This window comes from Hirundo rustica, chromosome 1 (assembly GCF_015227805.2).
Source record: "Hirundo rustica isolate bHirRus1 chromosome 1, bHirRus1.pri.v3, whole genome shotgun sequence".
NCBI classification, from domain to species: domain Eukaryota; kingdom Metazoa; phylum Chordata; class Aves; order Passeriformes; family Hirundinidae; genus Hirundo; species Hirundo rustica.
Genome location: NC_053450.1, coordinates 34,010,371 through 34,036,512, shown reverse-complemented (window position 1 = coordinate 34,036,512; position 26,142 = coordinate 34,010,371). Strand labels below are relative to the sequence as shown.

Below are 26,142 nucleotides of genomic sequence, written 5' to 3'. Positions count from 1 at the left end.
GTCTTTGGGGCTCTTGTCAGCTTTTATGTGACTTAAGAACAGACACATGGAAATGGAACTATTTTTAAAAGTCCGTCCAGACTAATTACAGACTTCCAGTTACTTATCTGAATGTTGTGTAATCACTGAAATAGCATTTGCTGTTCGATGGCAATTCCCTGTATTGACTTTGTAGTGCTGTAATGTCAGCGGAAGGCTGGAGTGTTGGTTGGTGCAGAGACAATGAAAGACAAGATTTCTCTGCCACAGACACTTGGATTTTCCTTTTAAAGACGTTCACACTCTTCTGGTGTAATTACAGCCTGCCAGAGTGAGGAGCATGAAACTGTTTAGCTTGCGAAGCTTAAAATAAAAGGTGTATGTGGAAACAAGAACACGATCCTTTTTCTAGCAGTCCAGCACCAAGTCCCATCCCCTCCCTCTGCTGTGGCTTCTTCCCCTGAAATTTGGAGCATCTCCCTGTTAACGCATTTTTAGGTGAGTGATTGGAGGGGCTTTTTGTCTTCTGTGTTGCTCTCATTATTGCTGTTTACTAATCTGTTTGTGGCTCATGTTGCATGTCTGAAGTCTCAGGTGTGGGTGCACAGATCTCATGATTTATGCTCCAGTCTAATTATATAAAGTGGACCCCAGTTCCCATGCAGTCTTCCCCTCGGGCAAACTTCTTGATTGTTCTTGGGCTTGGGTGGTTTTGTGAGGATTTTTTTTTAATTGACTGATATCACCGTGCTTTTACCCACAGTCTCAGAATAAAACCAGAAGAAATGTATGTGGCAGGTCAATACCCTGGAGGGAACAGGCATGACTCTGTGGTTTCTTTCCCATCCCCTTCCTTTTTGCCCCCAGATATCCCCTCCCTTCCCTTGTGTTGCAGATGGGTTTTGCAGAGCTTCAGTCAGTAATGCCAAAAATGTCAAAGTGTAAGTGGCTGCCCCTTCCTCTCCAGACCAATCAGTCATTTTCAGTCACAGGTTTAAATGTGCTGCGGCAAAGCCAAGCCTCTGTGCTTGCAGCAGGTCTTACAAAAGCAAGGCTGTTTGACTGACAGGCACGGAGAGAGGGTTCTGATAAGGCACTGAGACAAGTCTGGAAGCAGAGTATCAAGGACGAGGCTGTGGCAGAGCTACTGTACATTATGGATGAGGCGCTCAGCTCTGTCGTTGATTGATTGAGGGACGGTTGTGCTCTTTCACAATGCTGGGTAAGATCACATGGGCTGTCATTTAATATGAGCTTTCTTGTCAGCGGGAAGATGACTTTTCACACAGTGATCCCATGCAGATTGCAAATGACGGCCGTGCTCTCCCCTCTGCTTTTTAAGGGTTTAGTCTCTCATGCAGGTGGGTTAACCTAAAACAGCGTTAGTGCTTTGCCAGGTGTCATATGCTGGAATTAATGCTTGTTCGCACAATCTCCCTATAAATCTGACTATAAATATTGGAAAAGAACCTGCGTGTGATGATGTGAGATACATGTCCTTTATCTCTAGCAGCCAAGGTGCCATCCAACTCCTGCATAGGTAGGGTATTAAATTAAGTAGGGGAGCCATGGAGAATGCAATCTTTTTCTACTCCTTTTTTTCAGGACAGAGAAAGAAGCTGTAACAAACAGTTCTGGAGACTTTGAAGCACAGCCACAGTACTGAGGTCTCTGACTGACTAGCCTTCTGCTTTCTCCTTCTCACAGGGCTCCTCCTACAGATGTTCTGAGCACGTCTGCATCCTGGCAGTTTTTTACTGTGCCCAGGTACTGAGTGTAAGGAACCAAGCTGCATAAAAAGAAGTGTGGGGTGTAGGAGAAGGAGCACTGTGAGGAATTTACCAGAAGTCATGTCTATACAAAATGCAGGCATGACTTCAAGCAAAAATTATTTGAGAAAGCGTAATTGCAGAATGACCGAGTTTATTCTTAGAAAATGACAGAATAAAGCTCTCATTCAACAATATGGCTTATAATCATGTTAAATGGTATGTGTCAGGCTTGACTTCCCTAAGTGTCATCCTTTCAGTGTATGACTGGAAGTTTATTTATTGCTTGAACAGAATTTCTTTTCCTTCCTACAGGTCTTGAAAACTAGAGCTCAGGAACTTCTGGATCAGTCCTTTCATTGGAATACTGGAACTACTATGAAGCCTTCTTGGTTTGCACTCATGTTGGCGGTGCTCAGTACTGAAATGCTAACAAGTCACTGTTCCACCATCAAGTCCCCGAGGTTCAGAGGACGCGTGCAGCAGGAGCGAAAAAATATCAGACCGAATATCATCCTTGTACTCACAGATGATCAAGATGTGGAGCTAGGTGAGAAATAATTGTTGTTTGCTACTACGTTTTGCCATGTGTCTTTCAGTAGTTTATGCCAGGAGAAGGAACTTTAAATTCAGAGAAGTTGATGGTCCTGGAATAGCATCAGAATGTGGGACAAGTTTGGAAAATGAATTAACAAATATTATCTAAAAGCATTCATCACATTTAATTACAGACTTTAGGAAACAAATGCTTATCAAAATCCACTATGGGAGGCTCTAATCAGCACAACAAAATGATTTAATAATGCATGCAAGGACATATGTGTAAAAAACTTGCATCAGCATCAAAAGCCTTCTCTCACTCTATGACTTTTTGTAGCACTTAAAAATTTGAGCCTTATGAGGCCAGCATTTCCCTCGGTACTGTATAAGTGTTTCTATCTCCACATACTTGTCACAGGGATGTATGTCATCTGACATGCTTATCCACACAGACAAACTGGTCTAGTTACAGGATTTAGTAATCTTAATTTTTGTATGAATTACTGAAGTGCTTTAAATCCATCTTCTTTAAAAACTGTGTTGTATGTATAAAAACCTGGAAGTTTTGCTTTCACAAGTATACTAAATATCTGAGCAGATACCAGTCAGAAGTGATTTTCACATACTTTTCTTAGGGCGGAAAAAGTTAAAACACATAGATGATGTTCCAGGAGGCCTTTGAATGTTTTCCATTAAGTAAGTTAGAAATACTAATGGGAGTTATGCATATAACTGATTTTTTGGTTCACTGCCCAAAATGAAAAATCAAGGAGAGAAAGAGGATCATTTTATGTTACCCCCAAGCAAATATTTTGGGTTGTGAGATCAAAAAGGTAAAAAAATGGCAAATTAAGTTGAAATGAAGTCTTGCATTCTTACTTTTTTTTTTTTTTTTTTTTTTTTTTTTTTTAATGAGAGACATATTTTTAATAGAAGTTAGTGAATTTCTAGACAAAATGCCATATGACATGGAAAAATAAAATTGCTTCATTCCAGGAATCTTCATTTGTTCTAAAATCACATATTTTCAGACAGAAGATTGTGGACAAAATATGGTCTGTATCTAAAAGCAGTTCTTTGGTTGCTAGCATTTTTGTATTTGCCACGATACAATAATAATTTCATAGTCCTTCAGGATTCTGAGTAGGTAATTAATAAACTATATTTTGTGACTGATGCTTGGTGCTTTTATGCAGCAGAGCTCCAAACACAGGCTTTGAGATCTGAGTGATTCTCATCTTTTTTTATTTTTCACTCTTTCAAACCTCTGCTCTGTTTAGCCATGCTGCATAATGAATAGCTGTTCCCTGCTCTATTTTTGGTCTAAAATACAGCGCTTACAATGGGAGTGCATTTCTTCTTGATAGAGTTGTTCTGAAAAATTTTGTTAAAAGGGTCAAGTCATGTCTTTCTTTTTGTGGTCTGAAAGAGCCTACTCTCTCCAGGGCACTGGGGAAGGTAGGTCAGCAGACACACATCTCTGAACACAGTGTTACCAACTTGCTCTCTTCAGTCTTGTGAGAAGGTTTGCGAGTGGTGAAAAAGGAGGAAGGATGTGCGAGTCACTTTGTTCATACTGTGGAGCTCTTTTCTTTGAAAGCTGCTCTGAGTGCTCACAGGGCACTCTGGCTCCTATTAGCAGGCAGCTGAGCAATAGCCTGGGTGTGTATGCATTCCCACTGCCTTGAATGAACACACAGGTTTCCCATTTTCATAGATCATTTCACAGGAAACAGGATTCAGCCTCGAGATTTACTGTACTGCATTATTCACACTTCTGCTAATAAATCATTCCGCTTATTTGAAAAATAAAGCCAAACTGTTTTCCATGTGTGAATTTTCCTCTTGCTCTTCATTGATTCCTGAGAAAAGCCTTAAATTTCTCGAAGGTCAGTGGGAAGTAACACTTTCTGCCGCAAACACGATAAAACTTAGGCACTGATATCCAAAAATCACAGGATTGAAAGTCTCTCAGTATGGATTATTTGCTGTTGTATTCCAAGCACAAACATTTCTAAAGGCTATTCTAAATGAATACTTTAACAAAAAAGCATATAAGGTGCATTATAGACTTCAATCAGGAAGGATTTGTCTCCAGAGCTTGTATAAGCATTGAACCAACATATTCATCTGAACGAGTGCAAGTGATATATAGAGGAGTCATCCAAAGTAAAATTTGCAAGAGGCAGGCAGTTTGCATTTAGTTAGTGCTCAAGCCACAGGAGTATGCACATCTTCATATTGATCAGCACCATTCCCCTGAGTTTTGCATTCTGAGTGCAAAGAAATTCAGCAGAGTTGCTGTCTCATTTGCTTTATTAGATAAAACCAACAAACTGCCCCACAGCTCCAGCTGCTTCCTATCTATGCAAGGAGGAAGGCTATTCTAGATCAGCTGGTGGATTGCAGCTTAAGCTGTGTGAAGCAGCCTGGCCCACAGCTCTTGAAGAAACTCAGCAAATACTTGGGCTCAAAAGGTATTTTATTTCCTAAATTATGCCACTGTTCACTGTCGTTCCCCTACCAAGATCCTGAGGGTAGAGGACTCACTGCCCAGTGAAGTGGCATCTTGCTCCAGGCAAAGCACCAGCTCCCAGAACCCAGAACTTCTCCCCTTCCTGCAGATGACATGCTGTGGCTCTTCTGGGCAGTGGCCCCAGCTCCCTCTGGGGTCAGGCCTATATCCTCTTCAGTCCAACATTTTGCTCATTTTTTGGTCTCTTCCTCTGTACTTCCATTTCTCTATTGGAAGGTCTCAAAATATGAGACCCCAACCACTCTTACAGTCCTCAATGTCAAAAATATATTGCATAATGTCAGAAAGGAGTAAAAACTAAGGAACATGTTGGTAGTTCCAGTGTTTTTGACCCTTTTTTACAGCCTAATGCACCACCCAGTGAAATCTATATAGAGCAGCTACTGAATCGAGCACTCGGTAAAGAGATCACAGCATCATCTAGATATATCACGTCAGGCACAATCTGCCTGGTGTGCTTTCCATCTTCCCTAGAACTAAAGCACTAAAAACCATAAGCCAAAAAAAAATGGGGATATGTGCTGAGATCTGAAAAAGTCCATTACCTTCCTGGGGCCTTATATACAATCCGTATAAGGACAGGGTGGCTCCCAGATATCCCTTTGTATGACCACCCGTGGCAAAAATCCATAGCAACTTCAAAGACTTGATACTTTGGTTGCCAAACATATTTCTTGAGGTATGAGAATAGACTGAGAACTGACACTGGATTTCTTGTCTGATGAAACTCACTAACTTCTGTGTCCAAAGTGGCCATTCCCAGTTATCTGGTTCCCCTCAGGTGCTCCCCAATCGATCATGCAGAGCGCGAGCGTCCTGCTGACAGACAGCGCCTGAGTACGTGTGCCCTGAAGACTGTGGGCCAGATGGTAAAAAACACAAGCTGTGAGGAGAGCCACAGACAGCAAAGGATTATAACTTATATCAGCAAGTTTTATCTCCTGCTTGTGTTTTGTTTTCCAAATGAGGAAGTCTCACCTGCTTTGAAGTGCCTCTTCCAGAATTTCCAGAGGGGCTTAATCTATTATCAGTGTCAGTAAGTGCATACCTGGAGGGAAAACTTAGTCATAAACAGCAGGTTTGCAAGAGCAGAGGGCTGACCAGCTGGAGGAATGAGGAAGAACTCTAACAGCTACTCATTTATAATACATGGAGGCAGGAAAGTGCAGATCAGCTCTGCTGCAGTTACTGTGCATTAGGGTACCTGAATAGCCCACTTTCTATCCGAGCACCTCAGAGCACTTTACAGCTGAGTTCTCAGGAATAAACTGTGACTTTTCAAAAATGGAAGAGCTCTGATGAAAACAAAGCAAAGCAAACCAAAAACTAAAAAGTCGGCCTGGGGTCCAAGATAAAGGCATGTAGAATGAGGATGATCTTTCATTTGTCTTTTACTTAACAATTCAGTGAAATGCTCCTACTCATGGCAGATGGAGACTTCTTGTGTTCAGGAACCTCTCAGTTACTCTTCTACATTACTATATCCCTAAGCACACGGGGTTCAGCATAAATGCAGATGTTCTATATTTAGAAAATAAGGGTTATGAAAGACAAAGAGTTCAAAGTGATAGTGACTTTCATACACAGTATTAAATGTATCCTTAAGGACATAGACCCTGTCATTTTAAATGATATGCTGAAGACCTTACTGCCTCTTCCCCTTCTTTAGCAACTTTTTTTTACACAAAAGCCTTCATATTCAGCACTGATTCATTAGCTTAAAACTAAAACAGAGCATGCTTAACTTTAACTAGTAAGATAATTTATAAGATTTTACTGCTAACACCTAAAGTTGAATCTCCTTGGGAGCTTTATGGTTTTACAGGCAGGTTTGCAATTGCTTTAGAATTTATTTTAATTTGATTTTCAAACAACACAAGCAAAACCATCTAGAACAACTCTTGTTGTATCAGAGGAATCAACATATTTAAATGTAAAGGACAGGCAACTGTGCAAAAAAAATAAAGAAGGAAAAAAAAAGAAAACAAAATTCCAGAAACCTTTTTTTACCACCTACATTGTGCAAGTATTACAACTGACAAACTTATTTCCTGGGCACCTACTGACGTATACACAGTTCACCCCCAGCCTTCAATCTCTGCTCTGTTGGATAACATAAAGAACAAACTTTGACAGCTGTCAGCAAATACTGGCAGACTCTATCCAGAGATGCTCATATTTTCTGCAATCAGAAATCTGCAAGCCCTGCCTCTCCTTGCAGTTCATGAAGATGCTTTGAAGGATGCAAAAAAATGTCCTTGTACTTAACCAGTATCAACGCAACTTCTTGAGAAAGGTGCTGCATTTTGCCAATGTTTTTGCATGCATTTTAGCCCCAAAACCTGATTTTGGGCACAGTGCTTTATTATCAGAACCAGATGTGCTGATCTTGTGTCCACAGAAACTTTCCTTTAGAAAAATTATTACTGAATTCTCTCCTTCCTTCCTCCATCTCTCACTGCCTCCTTTACTCCCTTCCTCTCTCTATTTTTCTCTTTTTTCTGTCATCTGATAAAGTGGAAAGAGTATCAACGTTTTCATTGGTAATCTCAACATTCTATGCATTTTACTGGCTAACATACTGACTAATAATTCAGTCTGTGTAGCATACTGTTTTTCTACAGCTGCATTTGAAGAACTATTGATCTATACATTTGATAGAGCTTTGACACTCTTTCTAGATTAGTCCATATTTTAACTTTGTTTTGAAGTCTGAGAAAAAACAAAACAAAACAAAACAAAACAAAAAACAAACACCCCCCCCCGCCCAAACCCACAAAAACAAACAAACAAAAAACCAGCCATCTTTCTGGAATCCTTAGAAATATTTTTGTTGGTGTAGTAAAAATGTGATCTTTTCTCCTAAAAGTACCAAAGCTACAGAGTGAAGCACAGTGATGTTCAGAGGCAAGTTAATCACTGGTATTTTTACCTTTAACAGCATAATAACAGCCAATATGTTCAAACTATCTTTTACAGCACAGTAACGATCAGTACCTCTCATTGCAGGGTCCTTGCAAGTGATGAATAAAACCAGGAGGATTATGGAGAATGGAGGGGCCTCTTTCATCAACGCCTTTGTAACTACCCCGATGTGCTGCCCGTCTCGCTCCTCGATGCTGACTGGGAAGTATGTGCACAACCACAACATTTACACCAACAATGAAAACTGCTCTTCTCCCTCATGGCAGGCTACTCACGAGCCTCGTACCTTTGCTGTGTATCTCAATAACACTGGCTACAGAACGGGTAAGAGACAAAGCAGAGTTCTTTGTTTAAAGTGAAAATGACATACTCAGCAATCGCTCTTAAAACACAGCCTGAAATGAAACTGGTTTTGGCTGTGAGAGAGTTCATTTCCTGCCTAGTAGGTGCTGTAGTGTTGTGTTTTGGATTTAGCATGAGAATAATCTTGATAACACAACATAGTTTGTAGTTGTTGCTAAGTAGCACATATACTAAGTCAAAACTTTTCTGTATCTAACGCTCAGGCAGCAAGAAGGCTGGAGGGGCACAAGAATTTGGGAGGGGACACAGCTGGGACAGCTGATCTAACCCATCCAATGGGATATTCCGTACCATAGGAGATCACGCTCAGTACATGAACTGGGGAAAGCTGGCCAGGGGTTGCTGCTTGGAAATGGGTTGGATATTGCTAAATGACTAGTGAACAGTTCTACTGTGCATTACTTTGGGGTTTGGGAGTTTTTTGTGGGATTTATTTCTCTCTCTTTTTTTGTTGTCTCCCATACTTATTTATTATTGTTATTATTATTGTTATTACATTTCATTTAAATTGTTAAACTGTTCTTATCTCAATCTATGGATTTTACCTTCTTTCTTATTCTCCTCTCCATCTCACTGTGGCAGGGTGTGGGGAGTGAGAGAACAGCTGAGTGGTACTTAGCTGCTTACTGTGTTTAAACCACAGCAGGAGTAACTGTTGTCCCAGATTGGCTGTGAATATTATGGAGAGGGAGGGTAGTACTGCCTGCTGGTCCACATCGGCAGTAACAGTCAGGTAAAGAAACCCACTGGTAGTGAAGCAGCATATTTTCACATTTGGATGTCCCAGGTGGGAAATAAGCTGTTGGGCAGTTACACCTACAGTGAAAGAGGTGCATTTTAGTGGTATTGCGGGACTGAACTGGCAGTTCCAGACGTGATTTTGGTCAGTATTACGTCCTGCCTGCGGACAGCTGCTAGCAGTTGTGGAGGAAGATGTCAGGGCCAGGCTGGGAACCGGTGCCAAAGACCTCACAGGAGTGCAGGGACTGTCATGGTAGCAAAATAAGGTGAATGGTATAATTTAAACTTTGCCATGGGGTGATATTTCATTTGCATTTTCTGAAAAGGAATAGAAACATGTCTTTAAGAAGGATTGTTCTGCTGTGCACCAATAGGATTTGATAGTTCTCTTGTAAATTCCTGGTGGTTTTCCGTAGTCAGGAGATTCCTTTCCTGTCTACAAAGAACTCTTCTTATTCCTCTCATCTGTGCTTCAGCTTGATGCGAAACTCGATTCATTTCTGCATCACCTATGCCCAAAGATTGAATCTGTAGACACGTCAGGCTCCAGCCTGACTTCCCCTTCCCAAGGTACCGGACCTGTGCGAGGTCGTCAGAGTGCAATTTGTCCAGAAGTGTGGTTCAGCTACAAAGACTTCCCTTTACAGAGCAAGGCAGCACAGATCTCCTGCCAGCTGCCTTTCCTTACAATGTAACTGGCAGCAAAAAAACTTGTTTCTATCCGCAGCTTAGGCACAAGAAGGGATTGCTTTCAAAGCATAGCGCTGGTAAATGTCTCCATGCTGTCTGCTAGTCCTAAATCTCTTTAAACTGCTACATCCAGGGCCTCAAGTTTATCTGCCTCTGTGCTATCTTTCCTTCACCACACACAGTTCACTCTTTTTTCTTCTGTCTCTCTGCATCTCTAGTTCTGGAGAACTTCTCCTTCCTGTATTAAAAACAAAACCAGACAACTCTTTAACGTTTTTGTGCCTGGTGTTGGCTCTGACATATAAGCTGAATAGTACTCCAGTCTCTATTAAGCTGGTCTCAGTGAAGTTGCCATCTGAGTACAGCACTGCTAAGCCTGAGTAGGGGTCAGCATCAAGGCTTTGGAGAAGAAAAGGAAGAGCGAATTGACCATCACTGTTAGAAAAGGCACTGAATTTGACCTAAAATATAAGTTTTATCTCATGACTTACACCTCAAAAACTCTTTCTGCTTCATGTATGGCCCCTTCATGTGGGACCTGGCTTTAGTGTTCTGAAAAAAAATTAGTACCTTATTGTTTTGTCATCTAGGCTTTGCACAACTAAATATTTCACACATAAACTGGACAGCTCTGCCACTAGCTCTTTCTGCCCCTCTGAGGGTAAACGCTGCTTTGAGCACATCTTCTGCACTGCCTTGTGTTATGAAGGCATGTGGAGATGCTTAGTAAATGCAGGCTTGACCCTATTACATAGAGAGGAAAAAGGGGTCAAAAGGAAAGGAACAGGAAAAAAGTACTTTTTCAAAGGCAGGCAGAGAGAACATCAGTCCTAAAACTGTCAGGATAGGTGAGTTTTAACAAAGAGCAGAAAAGAGTAGAAGAAAATGGAAACAAATGGAAACACCTGCAGGAATCTCCAATTCTGACTGAGCTACATTGTTCAATCCTAAAATATCTGCAAATATCTGCAAAGATTTATCTTTTTACTCCTTGTAAAATGAGCCTACCTTCTAATTAAGCCACAATTATTTTTTTTTAGGTGGGAGTTTAATTAACAGTATTTTCCAAGGATAGTGTTGCCTTATTAAAAAGTCACCAAAAGTCTGCTAGCCAAGTAATAATCTACACTTCACAGCTAGAAAGTTTAGTAAAATTATAATGACTCAAAAATACCTGGGAGTCAAGAATAATTGGGAGTGAAAATGAGAAAATTGTGGAGAGAGGTTGCAGATGTTATAGATACTTTTCCTGTGCATTTCTACGTGTTTTGACAGTAAATCAGTAACCTCCTCAATGGGAAACTGAGACACAGAAAGAGAATTGAATGACTCAGGCCAGTCACAGTTTGACAGTCCTGATAAGGCACCTGACCAGAGAGCTCCACTCTGGATGAGACAATGTACAATACTTCCAACCTGGTACTCCATAATAATGAGAATTTATGCATTTTTTGCATAGGATCAAATTAATATTTGTCAATGGAAATATAGGGGCGGGAGAATGTTTCTATAATGTCCTCACTTCTGTTCTCTCCAAATAGTTCTCAATATCTACAAAGCATCCATTGTCTAAGCCTGCAGCAGCCTTTGCTAAGCCCTCTCTATTGCAACTGATCACATGTGGGCAGACTGTTAAGAGGGGAGTTCTGCTGAAGCCACGAGGACTCCACACAAGCACAGCAGGCTCTTTAAAGTGAGGTCTGAAACGTGCTCTAATAAACTGTGGTTATAATTAGAGCCCACTGGGGAAACCTGGCAAAGGACAGAATGTTTTTTTCTTTCTTTTTCCATTTTATTCTTCTGCTCTGATGTGACCTAAGGGCAACGTTGCATTTCATGGAAACATCCCTTTTTGGAGATTGTGTGTCAGTGCTAAATCATAGGCAGACACAGCGCTGGACACTAGCAGGGCAGGCAGCACTCTGAAACAATACTGGGCAGTAGCAGGGCAGACAATATTCAGAAATAATTCTGCCAAACCAAAATCACTTTTACTAATTATAATTTTCCAAAACTGTTAAGGATGTTTCAATGTTTGCAGTTTCCCTTAATCACAAGCTGCATGTTAATGCAGCAATAAACCAACTGCACAGCTTCTTGATTGTCCACAAAACTGGTAATATTAAATTTGAATTTGTAGGACATAGCAAGGAAGGCACACAGTAACGGGGTAGAAAAAGCAGCTCTGGAGAGTTTCAGCAGTGACGTTTGTTTTAATTACATAAAATTCAGGCACTCACTGAGAGAGGGAAGAAGAGATCCTCACTTTCAAATTTTTTGGAAATTGTGAGAAAAGCTTGAGAAGTTTTGTTTCATCTCGTAGTTTCTAATGTAAGTAGGTATTTATTCAGGTATTTAGATTTAGAAGTTTAATTCATAAATTTATTGACTGCAAGAGTTAGAAATATTGCATTCTGCCGTCCAAAGTGTTGGCTGATCGTTTGCTGTTCTTCCAGTCTCATAACTTCTTTATCTTCTACTGCTCTGTCCCAGTCCTATGGCTCGTAGTCTTGCCTCTCAGATGTGCTCTTTGCTGTTGCTGGTTCCCTTTGTCATTCACCTACACAAACACAAAGGAAAACCCCAGAAGTACAAGCTTGGCTTCATTAGTAGGAAAGGGGGATTGTGCTACATCCTAATAATTGAGCAGCAGCCAAGCATAATCTTGGTATTTTAGAAGTCAAACTATCACATGAGAACAGCCAACATTCAGAAGATATAAATAAAACAAAAAAATTATTTTTAAGTAGTGGGTCATACTTTGCATACTTCAGAATTTTACATTTTTACCAGCTGAAGTTTCATCCCTTTCCAAAAGAAGTATAAGTTTAAAATTCTTACCCTGACTTAACACACCTACGCACTCTAAACCCTCTCTGCTTAATGTTACTTTGTAGAATTACTACTCTCTAATCCTTGCTCCTCTTAGCCCTTCACAGCCAGCGTAACTCTGCAGGAGAGAGTGGGACTCTGCCTTGGCTCAGCAGCTGCTGACAGCCGCACAGCACCATGCCAAACACAGGACCAGGCTCTCCCTTCATGGAATCCCACCTGAAAGAGCAGGGATCACCAAATTAGGCAATTATTTGCTTGCACTTTTTGGAATAGTCTTTGGGAAGATGTATTTCCCAGTATTCTATTTCATGCTCAGATGTATCAACTGATTAGAATAACATTCAGGATTCATGCACGCAAGTGTTCTGATGTCATCTGTGGGACAAAAATGGTAACATGCAAAATTAAGCAGCTCAGATGTTAATTTCTAAGCAGCTTCATATGTAGAACTCCAAACTCAAGAAGTGGCACCAAGATACCCCTCTCTGGCATGTTTTGACATTAGCCATAGACTTCTGTGCAGTGATGAAGAGAAATGGACACTCAGTTGACAACTGGCTAATGTGTTCAGCAGCACATGTCAGTGTGTCCATCAACATCTGTCCCTTTTGGGTACATTTCTTAGTGTAATGAACAAAGGAGTAATAAAGCACTGAGATGACAGGAAGCTGAAAGCTGAGGAGTATTTAAACTGTGCAGCATTGCCTTCTGACACACAGGGACACGTTAATCTTTCATAGAGAGAGCAAAAGCTATGCCTCCTGAAGGTGTGGGCAGACAGTAAGTTTCCTCTGGAGGCAAAGCCAGTGTGTTTCCTGTTCACAGCCTTGCAGTACGAATCACTGCCAGCTCTTGCTATTTTTAATCTACATCATTTCAGTGACCTAATTTGTATCCTGCCTCATGCACCCTTTCAAAGCAGAGAGGGTGGCACGATACGATACAGGGGTGGGAATGAGTGAGCAGAGAATAAGTCCTGGTTTTCAGATTATTTCTAAACTGAAAATAAAAAGAGAGAGAACTCAGAGTTTTCAGGTTCTTTCTTAATTGGTATGAAATATTCTGGGAAACATCAAACATAATTTAATCTGTAAATATTTTAAATAATTAAAAATACGTCTCACTTTTCAGAATAATTTGCACTTTCTCTCAATGAAAAAAATGTATAAATGAAAGTGAAATATGATGAGCGGATGCACATAGTCCACAGAAAGTGAAATGCAGAAGCGGAAAAAGGCCAAAAGGATAACATGCAGGATTTTCTAGTTCTACGGTATCATGTGAAATGAAACTTTTTTGGTTTCTGTCCAGGACCTCATCAAAAACCACAGTATATCTACCTACTTATGCTTAAAGCAGAATTCTATGCTATTAAATATCACGCAGAAAACCATACGCTAAAAGACTTTTTTTTAGCAAGAGTATGTATTTAATAGCTTAATTTAGGAAAATCTGGGTAGAATATTTTCTAAGCAACCATTTCATCTCTTGTTCACATGGCCAAATAATGGTCTTTGACCTCCATAACAACATACCACTTTATGGAGGGTGAAATTTCCTCGGTTTGAAAAGATAGACTAGTTCTATCAAGAAACACAGTACTGGCAGGATGGGGGGTCTCATATCCCATCTGCCACATTCCACTGCTCACTAGCTGAGAAACTAAGCAAAGTGGGGTTTTATATACACATGGGGCTGGGCACACTGCTATAGATTTTCAGATGTCTTATGAAAGGCAGAAACCACTGAGACTCAGGAGTCCTTTCAGGCATTTTTGCGTTCCACACTCTGACCAAAAGCACTTCTGACTCCCTCCATCCTACCCCATTAGGCAGTGCAGAGTCCACTCCTCAGTTTTCTGGCCCTGCAAGACATCACCTTGGCCTCTGCTCTGAGCTTTGTCCCTCTGCTTGTCTGTCCTCAAGTCATTCCCTCCTTCCCTCTCTCCCTCCCTCCTCTCTCAGGTTCACTCAGTTCTTGACAGACACGTCCTGTTCCCTCTGCTTACCATTAATGACCTCCTTTTCCAGCCTGATCAGGAAATCTGCTTCTCCTGCCTGCTTTGTCAATCAGCTTCTTTCTCCTTTTTGCACTCATTGTCCCATTTCTTGGTTGACATTGCCAGTCCTGGGCCCCTGAGCCCCCACTGCTTCTCCCCCCTCCTCAGCTCCTTTGCTGGATTTCCTGCCATTCCCCAGACTGCTTGTCCTTATCGGGTCACCTCCTGCCCTCTGCATTTCAATCTACTTTCTCCCACCTCCTGACACCACTCACAGGTGGACAAGGAATAAATGTCCTGAGGTGTCCAGACCTCCAGCACATGCAAATTGCAGGGTTTTATTCAAAGGATTCTAATAGATGCCTCCTTGACAGAGAGTCCATCATGCCTTTCACAGGGCTCCTGCTCTCGGCGCAGAGCATGCAAGTGCTATCAAATGAAATCTCACATAATTTTTTTCAGATGTTAAGCATAATTCCTTTTCCATTACTGCGGTTCTCAAAGATGGCTACTGTTTGGGCTAAAAAGTTTCAAAAAATTCAGCCTGAGGCAGACATTCAGTGTGGAAAATTTAAGTCCAAAGTATAAGAGAGTTATAAGCAGCTGAAAACAGGGTCTTATAATGAGAAGTGTCAGAAAACATCAATATTGGAAAGAGCTACCAGCTTGGCCCATAATACAGGCTTTGTTAAAGACATCGCCCAGGCTTACAATTGCTATATCAAGTTATAGGCTAATGCATTTTGCAACTGCTGAGTTATAAAATCCTTAATGATCTTTTTGGTTGCAATGGTAAACCTGGCAGCAACTGGGAAAGACCCACAAAGCTGGAGAAAAAGTAGAAAACCTGAGGTTTTCTACCACGTTTAAGTTACAAGACTGGGAACCATGAAATCTGAATTATATTCTTGGCAATGCCACAGGCTTCCTGCGTGACTTAGGTCTTGCTGAAGGTTAACCTTTTGGTGCCTCAGTTTCCTCACCATATTTTTGGGGACAATGCTTATTTCATTTCCTAGGCGGTGCTGGCATACTGAGCTGGCTTTCTGCGCTTCAGTGACGTGATACACTTAATCCTTTGCAATTGTTCAACTGAAGGGAAAAATCAGACTTCTAGGGTTTGAATCTATGGCTTGCATAATGGGAAGAAAGCAAGAAGGAATTTACTGGAATGATTCGGAAGTAGGGTTCTGTCCACAGGAGCATAGAATCACTGTGTTTGTGTCCTGAAATGCTGTATAAACAGTGCCTTGGAACTCCTGTAAATGGTTTCCTGACGTTGATAAAGGAAGTGGGCTGTCTACTTAAAGCTCTTGTCTGGGTCACGGTGACTAAACCTTTCTGCAGTGTGGCTTTTTAAAGGTTTGCGTTTGTTTTGACTCGGAAACGTTCCCATAAGCCTCAACTAATAACAAGGGCGTAGAACATAATGTATGTCCTTTGATCCGTGGAAGTGCAGAGATGTCTCACTAGTAGATGTAGCCCAGTTCACCTGTGCACTAATCCATTAATGCTAACAGGAGTTAGAGGACTAACTCCATTGTGCAATACTGCAAACATTAGTCATAATCGCTTGTAAAAAGTGCTGGGAAAAGAAGTCCTGGGAATTACGAGAATTTGAATCACGCTCAGCTGTAAATATTAGAGATCCCCTGGATCAAATTATATTTGTCTTGCACCCATTGCAGCCCCCTGGATCTCTCAGTCCAGTATGGAAATCATTAGCTAATTGCAAAAGGGGAAAACAAAACCCTGTCTTAAGGCATCTGTTCATGTCAGGTACCAGACATGTATATTCTGCAGCTCCTCCAGAGACACATAGATGTCTGTAAAACTGTTCACCATGCCATGTGCTGTTGTTTGCATAAACATAATTGAACGTACTAATACAGAATACAATTATTCTGATATACTACGCTACAATACATGTGATTAGAAAATAACAACGTGTCCTGGGAACAGTTAGCAAAACTGCCAGAATGCAGATAAAAATTGTCTTATTAAAATGCAAAAGTAAGCATTTATCTTTCCTGTTATCCCTATGGGGGCCTTTATACATAATAATGAAAAGATGTCCCTTGAAATGGCATTACTTTTTAATGAGGCTTTTACCCACTGAGTCATAATCTCCATTTTACTAATTACAAGCAGAATTGCCTTCCTAAACCCAAACTGCTGAGTACAAGCAGCTTCTGGAGCTGAGGCTTCCCAGTCGCTTCCCAGACTTGGGCAATTCAGCAAGTGCTGGGCTACAGCTAAGTTAAAGAGGAGGTTGACTCTAGAAGCCAAGCATGCAAAGACCCAGCAAAGACATCTGCACACCACAGTGTCAGCTTCTGGGCAATTCTGTGACATGTTCCATGCTTTACTTGTTAACAGTCCTCTGGTTAAACAAAAAACAACTAGGACACCCATGGTGATTACTTGCTGATTGTTATTTGGTCCCATGGACACTCCTGTGCTTTCCTTTTACTCTGGCACTTGTCTTCATTCAGAGCCTGAAGGGCCAGACACTGACTGCTGGTGCTGGGCTCCAGTTCTGACCCACTTGCCCTGTCCTATTCCCAGTAGTACTCAAAAGACCACACGGTGCAAGGACTGAATGCTTGTATTTCAGTAAAGGCCCAGCTTTTCCCTTCACCTGTCTAATTACTCAGATCCTCTTGAGCTTATGACCAATGAACCATTTTTGGTTAAAGCATTTTGGCAAATATGATCCATTATCACAGCCACTGTTTCTTCTGGTATTCAGGGCTTTGCCACGCGTTTGACATGGGAAATGCTTCACACAGCGAGATGGGCAAACATCTATTTCTGCAAACTGTCACTCAGGGAGCTGCTTAAACCTTGACAGCACTGAGATTATTTTTATGATGAAATACTAAATCATTACCAACACAAAGGTGTACGATTCAGGCTGTCAATCTGAAGTCTCATAACATGCACTGAAATACGGGGTTTGAGGGGGCCAAAAGGTATCTAACAAAATATTATTGAAGTCAGAAAATTTATTAATGTAAAGCAAGGAAAATCCAAGATGAATTGGCCTTCCCCAGCTCCATCTTTTCTTTCCCAAATTCAGTTTATCTGTTCTTGTCCTTACGCCACAGGTCATTTCATCCGTTCGTTTTATGCTGGTGGCTTTCTCTCAGGTAATGAAAATCAAAAGAGAGAGTAAGGAGCGAGAGAAGCTGATGGCTTTTTGTTTTAATGCCAAAAAATAAATTCTGGGAACATTCTCAAATCCCTAAAGGAACACTCGGTTATGTTGTTGTGAGGTTAAAGTAAGAAGGTGGAGTAATCATATGAGTGTTACTGTTTTTCTGAGCTTGGTCATTTTGAGACAGATTTTCACAGCCACCTCTGTTATTTACAAAGGCCCTACATCAAAACCTACAGACACTAGAACTTCTCAGAGAAAAGTTTGACAATTATTTTTAAACTGGTGAACCCATTTCTTTTTCCCTTTTTCTTGGAAATTACTGAACTGTTTGGCTAAAAGGTTCCATAGAGCAAAACACAGCCTGAGTCAGATAGCATGGAAACTATCACCACTAATGATTAAAGTTTGGCAAGACTGTAAATAGCAGAGTCCAGGTCACTGAGTGAGTCAATCTTATAACAGATGGGGCAATCAAACCATCCTATATGATAAATTTTCATAGCTTTCATTTCACAATTTGAAAACCTCTGATGTTTGTGAGAGACAGGTTGGCAGTAGAGCCCTTTACTGATGTGCACAGCACACAGAGGTTCCCCAAAATCGTTCAGCAGCTGCTGGTAGACCTGGGATGGCACTCGGAAGGGCTGACCTCGGGTTTCCTCTGTAACCACAGATTGTCCTTGGTTTTGCTTGGCTCAACAATGCTTCCTCTCTCCCAGTTACATCATTCTCCCATATTTTTCTTTGCTGTTGTCTCTCTCTGATTTGTCTTCCCCTTCTCCTCTTTCCTTGGTTTCCCTTCTCACAGTATTTCCATCTTTACCCATATATTTTCCCATCACATCTGACTGGGAGTTTAAACCAGTTTGGCTGCCTTAGATGAGAGGTATGGTTTCCATTCTAGGAGACAGTGATAGGCACATATTCCCTGCCCACTGTCACTCTTTTCACCTCACAGTTCTTGATTTCTGGTAGGCCTCAGGATAAAAAAGGAGACAGGTTGGATTGCTTTCTTGGTGGCTCTGGGAAGAAGAGAGGTAAGCCTGGTCTAGTCTCTGTAGGACTTGTTTATATGTCCCACGCCACGTGGTATAGGAAAGTAACATTATATGTGACTGTAATCTCTGGTTACATTCTGCATTTGGCAGTTCCCTGAGTGAATTGCATCATATTTATGTTGTGTCAGACAAATCTTAATGATGAACATTTTCATTTTTCCACCAGTTTTCCCAAGAAGTTCACCATGCCCACATCAATCAGATCCGAATTATTTGAGCCCTTCCACAAATGTCCTTTTTTGGTTAGGTTGAATGCGTCTAGGTTGGATGTGAGGTTTTCCAGTGTGACTTCATTTCTAGCGGGAAACAAGTACAGGGATTCAAGGAATGTCCCAGTGCCCAGCTGAGGGACAGCATCTCTGGGCAGCAGCTCTTTGCAGACAGGCCTGACCGCTGAGCTGGGGCTGCTGGGAAGAGCAGGGGCTGGCTCCTTTCAGGAGTGCAGGGACAGGGACATTTTCTGTCCCTGGGAAGGGAGAGGTCTCTGTCATTCCCTTCTCCTCAGTGCTGTCTGATTTTGTGAGGACCTGCATGCAGACTGCTGGGGAGACCGGCAGCAGCACTGCTGGCACAGGTGACCCTACAGGAGCTTGTAAACCTCAAGAAAATTAAAAGAGGGAACAGTGTAGATACTGAGACACCCCAGTAGCTTGCTGGGACTGAACTGGAGATAATAAATACTGAAAAACCCACACTGCAGCCCTGATCAAGTATTTTGTCACTGCAGTTCCCAGGCAGTGGAAAAGCAGGATGAACCCATCCAAACAGACTGTTCTATCCAGGTCACAGAGCATACACAAGCAGCTAGAGCTCTCCCATATCCCTCTCTCCCTAGAAGCAGTGTGGCTGCATTTGCCAGCGTTCCATGCCAGCATTAATGCTCCCTTCCAAGCGCAGCTGGCTGGCTTTTGGTGTCTGTGTATCCATTGCCATAGGCAATCCACAACTCCCAGATAGCTAGGAGCCCGCTGCATTGTGAGACTGCTTTTCTTCCCACTTCCTTCCAGAGGAATTGGCAGGAACACCTATAAACCTATGGCAAAGGCTGAAATTTTCAGTCTGAGTGGGTTCTGACTTGTAACCTTGAGCTAATGGAAAAACATACATGGAGTTTGGCAGGCCAGGTAGAGGATTTTGACCTCCAAGACTTTGCCTCTTTGTAAGTTTTGCCTTAGAGATGATGTGGCACCAAAGCAGGGTGGGGACTGCTTCTTGCTCTACCCAAACATGTCCTAATGGGATGGAGATCTGTACTTCCCAGACCTTTTATCAAACCAGCAAAAGCAGCCAGGATAGCAAGCCTGAACTTTTATAAGTCAGAAGCCAAGCTCTGAAACATCACAGGACTTGCTTAAAACCACAAGGTGTTTCTCAGATGTTTCCTCTGGGCACTGAGTTTTTATTTCATATTCAAGTGAAAAGCAAGAGGAAAATATTTTTTCTAAAAAAAAAACCTGAAAAAATTTCACATGAACATGAGATTCCAAAAGATTAAGAATAAAATATAGAGTCACAAAGGCTTTCAACTCTCATAAAATTCTGGAAATAACTTATTTTAATTTCAAACCTCTCTAAGCTATAAAAGGAAGATTTTTGGTAAAGCAACTCTGACTCATTCTAACACATTTTCTCTTCATTCATACATTCTTTTGACTCAGATTAAAAGACTTGGATTGTAAAGCCTCATGCGTGCGTGTGTTCTTTTTTTTTTTTTTTTTACTTCACAGCTTTTTTTGGGAAATACCTCAATGAATACAATGGCAGCTACATCCCTCCTGGGTGGAGAGAGTGGGTTGGATTAGTGAAGAACTCTCGCTTCTATAATTACACCATTTCTCGCAATGGTAACAAAGAGAAGCACGGATTTGATTATGCAAAGGTATTTTCCAGACACATAAATGCCACATGATTAATCCATATAAAAATAGCTTTCAGATAATTAATTAACAATATAATTAATTAATTAACCAACCGCGAGCACGAAATTGAGATGTCCTTTTCTCTCCAGGGCATTGCAAATCAATTGCCACCTGAGAATATTAATCACTCAACAGAAGAATATTCCCAAGGCTCTTCAATGGAGCCTGGTAATTCCTCCCTCCCTCCTCCCCTCACTCCATCTCCCTGACAGAATGTGATAGTTTGGTGGCAGAAGCAAACAGTAAATAAAAGCTTTTCCTGAAAAGGATTGTGCCCCTTGCACTACTGAACTCTAAAGTTTGCTGAGTGCTGTCAGTTATTAGCCACAGAAGAGCCTTGGTTAATGTTGTTTTCCATTACAGAAAGGACACCAAAGACAGGCTGTGTGCCTGTGGTGTCACACCCAGGATATGAGTATGAGAGCTGATAAGGGCGAGAACACAGCAGTTGGAAAAGTTCAGAGCTTGTTTGTGCTCTTGACAAAGTGTGGAAAGTAATGCCAAGGTGACCTGCCCACTGCCATGAAGTTTCTTGGAAAGGCTTAGGAGGGCAGATCTCAGACAGTTCAGCCTGCAGAAAGCAATCTGGAATTTCCTCAAATTGTAGCTCAAGGAAGATGATACACATGTTGCAGCTGTGGTTTCTGACCCATGTAATGAGTTTTTATTGGAAGCTAGTGACGCCTGTTTCTGATTTTCCCATCCATAGAAATTACATTATACTGATTATATATTTATACAGAGTAAAAAAAAAAAAAAAAAAATATATATATATATATATAATACTGGTTAGTTATACATTCCTTACACACCCTGTGTATGTAGCTAGAATAAACAGGGAAACAGAAGAAGAGTAGATGCTTTGGGAGAGCAGTCATACAGGCATTTCACTCAAACAGGCCACAAACCCAGAAATTATCACAGCCCTGGTGCCTCACACTCATTATCCATTTTGGAAACTAAAGGATCACTCGCTGCCTCATCCATAGGCTTGCAGGGCTTGCAGCAGCCGGGGCTACTGTGCGTGTTCCAAGTGTGCTGCAGGAGAGGGACAGGGGCAGGGGACAGGGAGCGGGCGAGCGAGGAGGTCACAGCTGCTTGGCTTGTCCTAGCACCGACATGCGACACAGCCCATGTCCCTCAGGCTCTGCTTTTGCAGCTGTTCTGGGCCTCGAATCCACAACATAAGATTAGTCATGCCTGGAAGTGCTTGAAATTACAAACATTGTCTCAGCACTTTCTCAATGAAGCTCGAGCTAGACCTCCAGGCCAACAGTGAATACTCCAAGGTGGCAGGTGGTTTAATTTAAGTTTTCATCTTTTTTTCTTAGTTCCATTTCCTCCCTTTTCCTTGTAGGCTTCCATTTGCCACCTTAGCTGTGGGTTAAGCCAGTTTATTAGCAAGTCACAACCTTAATCTCAGCAGCTGCACTGCTTAAAGTTGCACAATTAAATGAACAGAGCCCGCAGGAATTCAACTGCTCCCTGCATCCTCATTTGCAATTTCTTTGATTAAGATTTTTTGCAATCTGTTGCCTGTTGTAGCTGTCTTCCACTTTGTACGTATGCAAAAGTGTAGTCTGAACAAAGAGCGTGCAACAAAGGTTTAGGTAAACATAAAACCAGATTAAGATTCAATGTTATTTGGGAGCCATTACCTTGTGAAGTGTTTTATCAATGAAATTTAAGAAACATATCTTTGCAAGTACAGTCTGTCATTTTAAATGTTACTTAGCATTGTATTACCAAACCTGGTAATCAAATTTACATAATACTTTCTATTGTACCTGATTTGCAAAATACCGTCTCATTTTATGTGGCATTGCCTGCTTAAGAAAATAATTATTGCTCAGTCTCTCCTATGCTCCCTCGAATTATACATCTCTTTGATGGGATGTTTTCACTTCCTGCTCTGAGCTTTAATGAGGACTTGAAAAATAACATAATAACATGATAGTATGCGATCTAATTAATCATGCACTTTGTAACTTTTGCTTTGTGTTCATCGTATGTTCCAGGACTACTTCACAGACCTAATCACTAATGAGAGCATTAATTACTTCAGAATGTCTAAGAGGATCTATCCCCATAGGCCCATAATGATGGTCATCAGCCACGCTGCACCCCACGGCCCCGAGGACTCTGCACCGCAGTTCTCAGAGCTCTACCCCAACGCTTCACAGCACATGTAAGTCAAAATCACACACTGCCAGACCTGCTCCTTGTATCTGCTCCTGCGAGGGATTTGTTTATGGAGACATCGCAGGAACAGGGATTTCAAATATGAGACACTCATGTAAGCAGAGAATGTTTGCTTGTTTCCTTCGCTGTGCTTGTTCCTTTTGCGGGGGAGAGTGACAGCTCTGACCATTATTAAAGCAGAGAGAAGCTCTTTTCCTCCTGGGAAGTCGTGGGAGATTAAAAGGTCAGTATTTGGCTTTGTAAGGGCAGCTTCTTACAATACCCTGAAAATATGTAGACACAGGTCAGGATCTGTTGGAAAGATATTACTTCCTTCGTTTTCCTCTAAGATATGCGCTTCCTGGGCTCTAACTAACTGAATGTATTGAGAGTAAAAACACCCTTTTGAAGCTTTTGAGTGCACCAGATTTGTTTATAAACCAGATACTGGCTGATTCCCAAAATAGCCTATCAGACTGCACTTTTAAATAACAAGCTTAATCTTTGCTGGTGATGAAACTATAACAGCCCAACTCTTCATTTTGTTTCTAGAAGAAAAAGCAACTTCAGGTAAAAATCTGTGGATAGTTCACGTCTGTGGACTCACATGGGTTTGTAGACAAGGCTTTTTATTTGTTCTGAAAAAATGTCTTTGCACATCTTTAAAAAAACAATGGAACAACAACAACAACCAAAAAAAAGGCACAAAAAGCATCTTAATAAAACATTTAATCTGAATTGTACATTTATTTGTCCTCTCAAAATGAGGATAAATCAATTTCATTAGACAATGGGAAAGTTCCTTGGTCTAAAAATTGTATTCTGGACTCTCTGCAGCAGTTCACATGCCAGGATTGTTTTTTGATTTACATAAAATTCTTTAAAATTTCTCAGAGTAGCAGATACTGCATAAACTGCATGCATATACTGATCACTAGTTGAGGCCAAAAAGAGATTTGCTGTTCATGGCACATAGTTACATTCTTGTTGTTTTGCATCTTTTTATCCTCTCACTGGCTGCTGCTTTCTAGATATGCCAGCTTCCCTGACCTTATAATCTTTTATTCTCTGTGATCCCACATTCCTGAGACCAGACTTTGCAAGTAATGCAAACCAGTCATCAATGTTTTGTAGTTGTTTAGATATTTGGAGTAGTTTCTACCCAAACAGGGAACTAATAAAGTTGAGATTTTAGTTGGTAAATAAGGTAGACATGAATACATGAAACCTGTTATATCGGGTTGTATGAAAGAATGTTCTCATGATGCGTTGACAGGGAATAGAGACTGGACAGAGCTAGAGAATGAAGTAGATATTTATTGAAAGGCCTTTAAGGGTATGCCTTGGGCAGTACAAGAGCCTGGGCAGGGCCACACCCAAGGTGGACTTAAAATGGTCACAAAATGGATGAGGTCTTACACTTTCATAAGTTTTAGTCCATTTGTATATTGGGATTTAGTTGTCCAGTTACAGCTTCAGGTTATGAAGTCCCATCCTTCTTGTTTTCTCTCTTCAGTCCACCATTGTTTATGGTTTTGGGACTCAGAATGTGTAACCATTGTCCTTGTTCTCCAGCAGGAAAAGGTTTTGTTTTGTCTACCTACTCTATGAAGAGAGCTAACACTTAATATGGTGCTCAGAACTACACCCCTAGGCAGCACAGAATCTGAAAAACATGAAAGCTAAAACTTAAGGCATCATTTCCCCCTTTTAGAGGATTGACAGGGCCTTTTCCTTGTCGAGTCTCTATCCTAAATATCCACTAATAAAAGGTATTCAACAACAGATAAATATCTAACAATAGTAAACAACTAACAATAATAAACATCTAACAATAGATAAATATCTAATAACTAATTTGAAGTATGTGCCCAGGAGAAAGTAGCAGGGAATGATGGTGGAGCGAGGGGAAAGTAAAATCACAAACTTTTTTCCCTGTTTTTCTAGCTCCTGAAAATCACCACTTTAGGTGGAGCACCCAGGTCAGTGTGCCCCATTCTCTTTCCGTTGGTTTGATCTCTTTTTGAACTCTGGTGACAGCCCCATCATTCTGTGGCAACAAGTTCTACAGTGTCACTCCGTGCACTGGGGACAAAGGGTTACTTTTTCTTTCCTTCTAAACCTGGAGCTTGGTTATGCCACCTGTGTCCCCTACTTCCCATTCTGTGAAGAATAATGAATAGTCACTATATCAAATTGAATGGATTTCTCCCACGTCTCCTTTCAATTGCCGCTTTTCATCGCAAGAGAGTTATATCTACTTGTTCTCACCCCATTCAACAGATTGCCTCCCATTTAGTGGCACAGACTGCCTGGCCTCAGGCAAGCCATCCTGCCTGCTGAGGGACCATCCATCATACAGGAGGGCAGGAGCCAAACTGCTTCCGCTAGCTGTGGGGACCGTGCCTGGAAGAAATGCACTGAATCATTGCATCTCACCCTACCTCTCCCCAGGCCAAAGCAACTCATTTTAGGCTCCTTGCTCCCCTGTCTCCTGACAAGTGCTTGTAGGAACTTGCTTTGGTTTATCACGCTCTTGACACTTTCTACTGCTTAGTGTTTTCAGCCTGCTTGTTCTCTAGCTTGTGCTGGTAGAACAAAAGGCTGTAGTTAATCTCCAAATTTTTTAACTGCCTCTCCACCTTACATGCAGGTTATGTGTTACCTGCAAAGATTAAGCAAAATCCTAGCTAAAATTAAGTTTTATTTGTGCGGACTCCTGGGGTCTAAATACCTTGCTTTGCTAGGCTACTTTTGAGAGCACTCAGCTGTGCTTCTTCTTTTCTTCTGGTATTGTTTCTTGGCATGCTTCTTGCAAAGAGTTTTTCCTCCAGTGACCTCAAGAGATCCTTGCTGGCTTGTTTTGTGTTTCTTATTGCACTGACTGACTGCACGTGTTAAAGTTCAGCCTGCAGACTGAGAAACGAGACAATTTGAAGATAAACTGCTAATTTGGGTTTGGGTGGCTGAAGACTCCAACTGATTTCTCTATCAAAAATACAAGCAACGTGCTCTAAAAGACATGAGAAGTTCAGTTCTCACAGAAATATTCAGTGTTCCCTATGAAAACAGAACAAGAACAATAAAATCCCTCCTGCCAAGGTTTGTGTAATTTGAACATTTAACCCTTAGGTTTTCTTCCTTGGTGGTCAAGCACCATTTGAATCTCTTTCGTTCTGACCTTGGGTGACAGCCATCTGACCTTGGATTTTGTTTTTAAAAATGTAGTTGCTGTATCATGTTACTGTAACGCCTACCTCCAACAAAGAAGGGAAACCAGGTCAAAAGCTGCTTGCTGGCTTAACAAACTGAGATGGAAGGTTATACCTACAAACCAAGGATTAAGATAGCCTGTCAACCACATGTGAGAACTTTTGCTTAAGAGAACAGTAGCTGAAGCAGACCCTTAAATTAAATGATGTCTCTGCTAGTAAAGTACCCGCT

At 41.3% G+C, this 26,142-nt stretch overlaps 1 protein-coding gene across 9 annotated transcripts in view; it reads left to right on the top strand.

The window, feature by feature from the left end:
- SULF1 (sulfatase 1) overlaps positions 1-26,142 on the top strand; it is a 147,750-nt gene that overhangs the window by 81,162 nt on the left and 40,446 nt on the right. For 6 of the 9 annotated variants that reach the window (XM_058422602.1, XM_040082069.1, XM_040082051.1 and 3 more), the window contains 6 exons: positions 302-477; positions 1,687-1,746; positions 2,064-2,298; positions 7,834-8,073; positions 20,326-20,477; positions 22,536-22,705. In XM_058422602.1, coding sequence (XP_058278585.1) covers positions 2,127-2,298; positions 7,834-8,073; positions 20,326-20,477; positions 22,536-22,705 — 734 coding nt within the window. In that variant the 5' untranslated portion in view covers positions 302-477; positions 1,687-1,746; positions 2,064-2,126. Of the gene's footprint in view, positions 1-301; positions 478-1,686; positions 1,747-2,063; positions 2,299-7,833; positions 8,074-20,325; positions 20,478-22,535; positions 22,706-26,142 lie in introns of those variants that run through there. The other 3 variants (XM_058422592.1, XM_058422593.1, XM_058422594.1) reach the window with 3 other exon arrangements.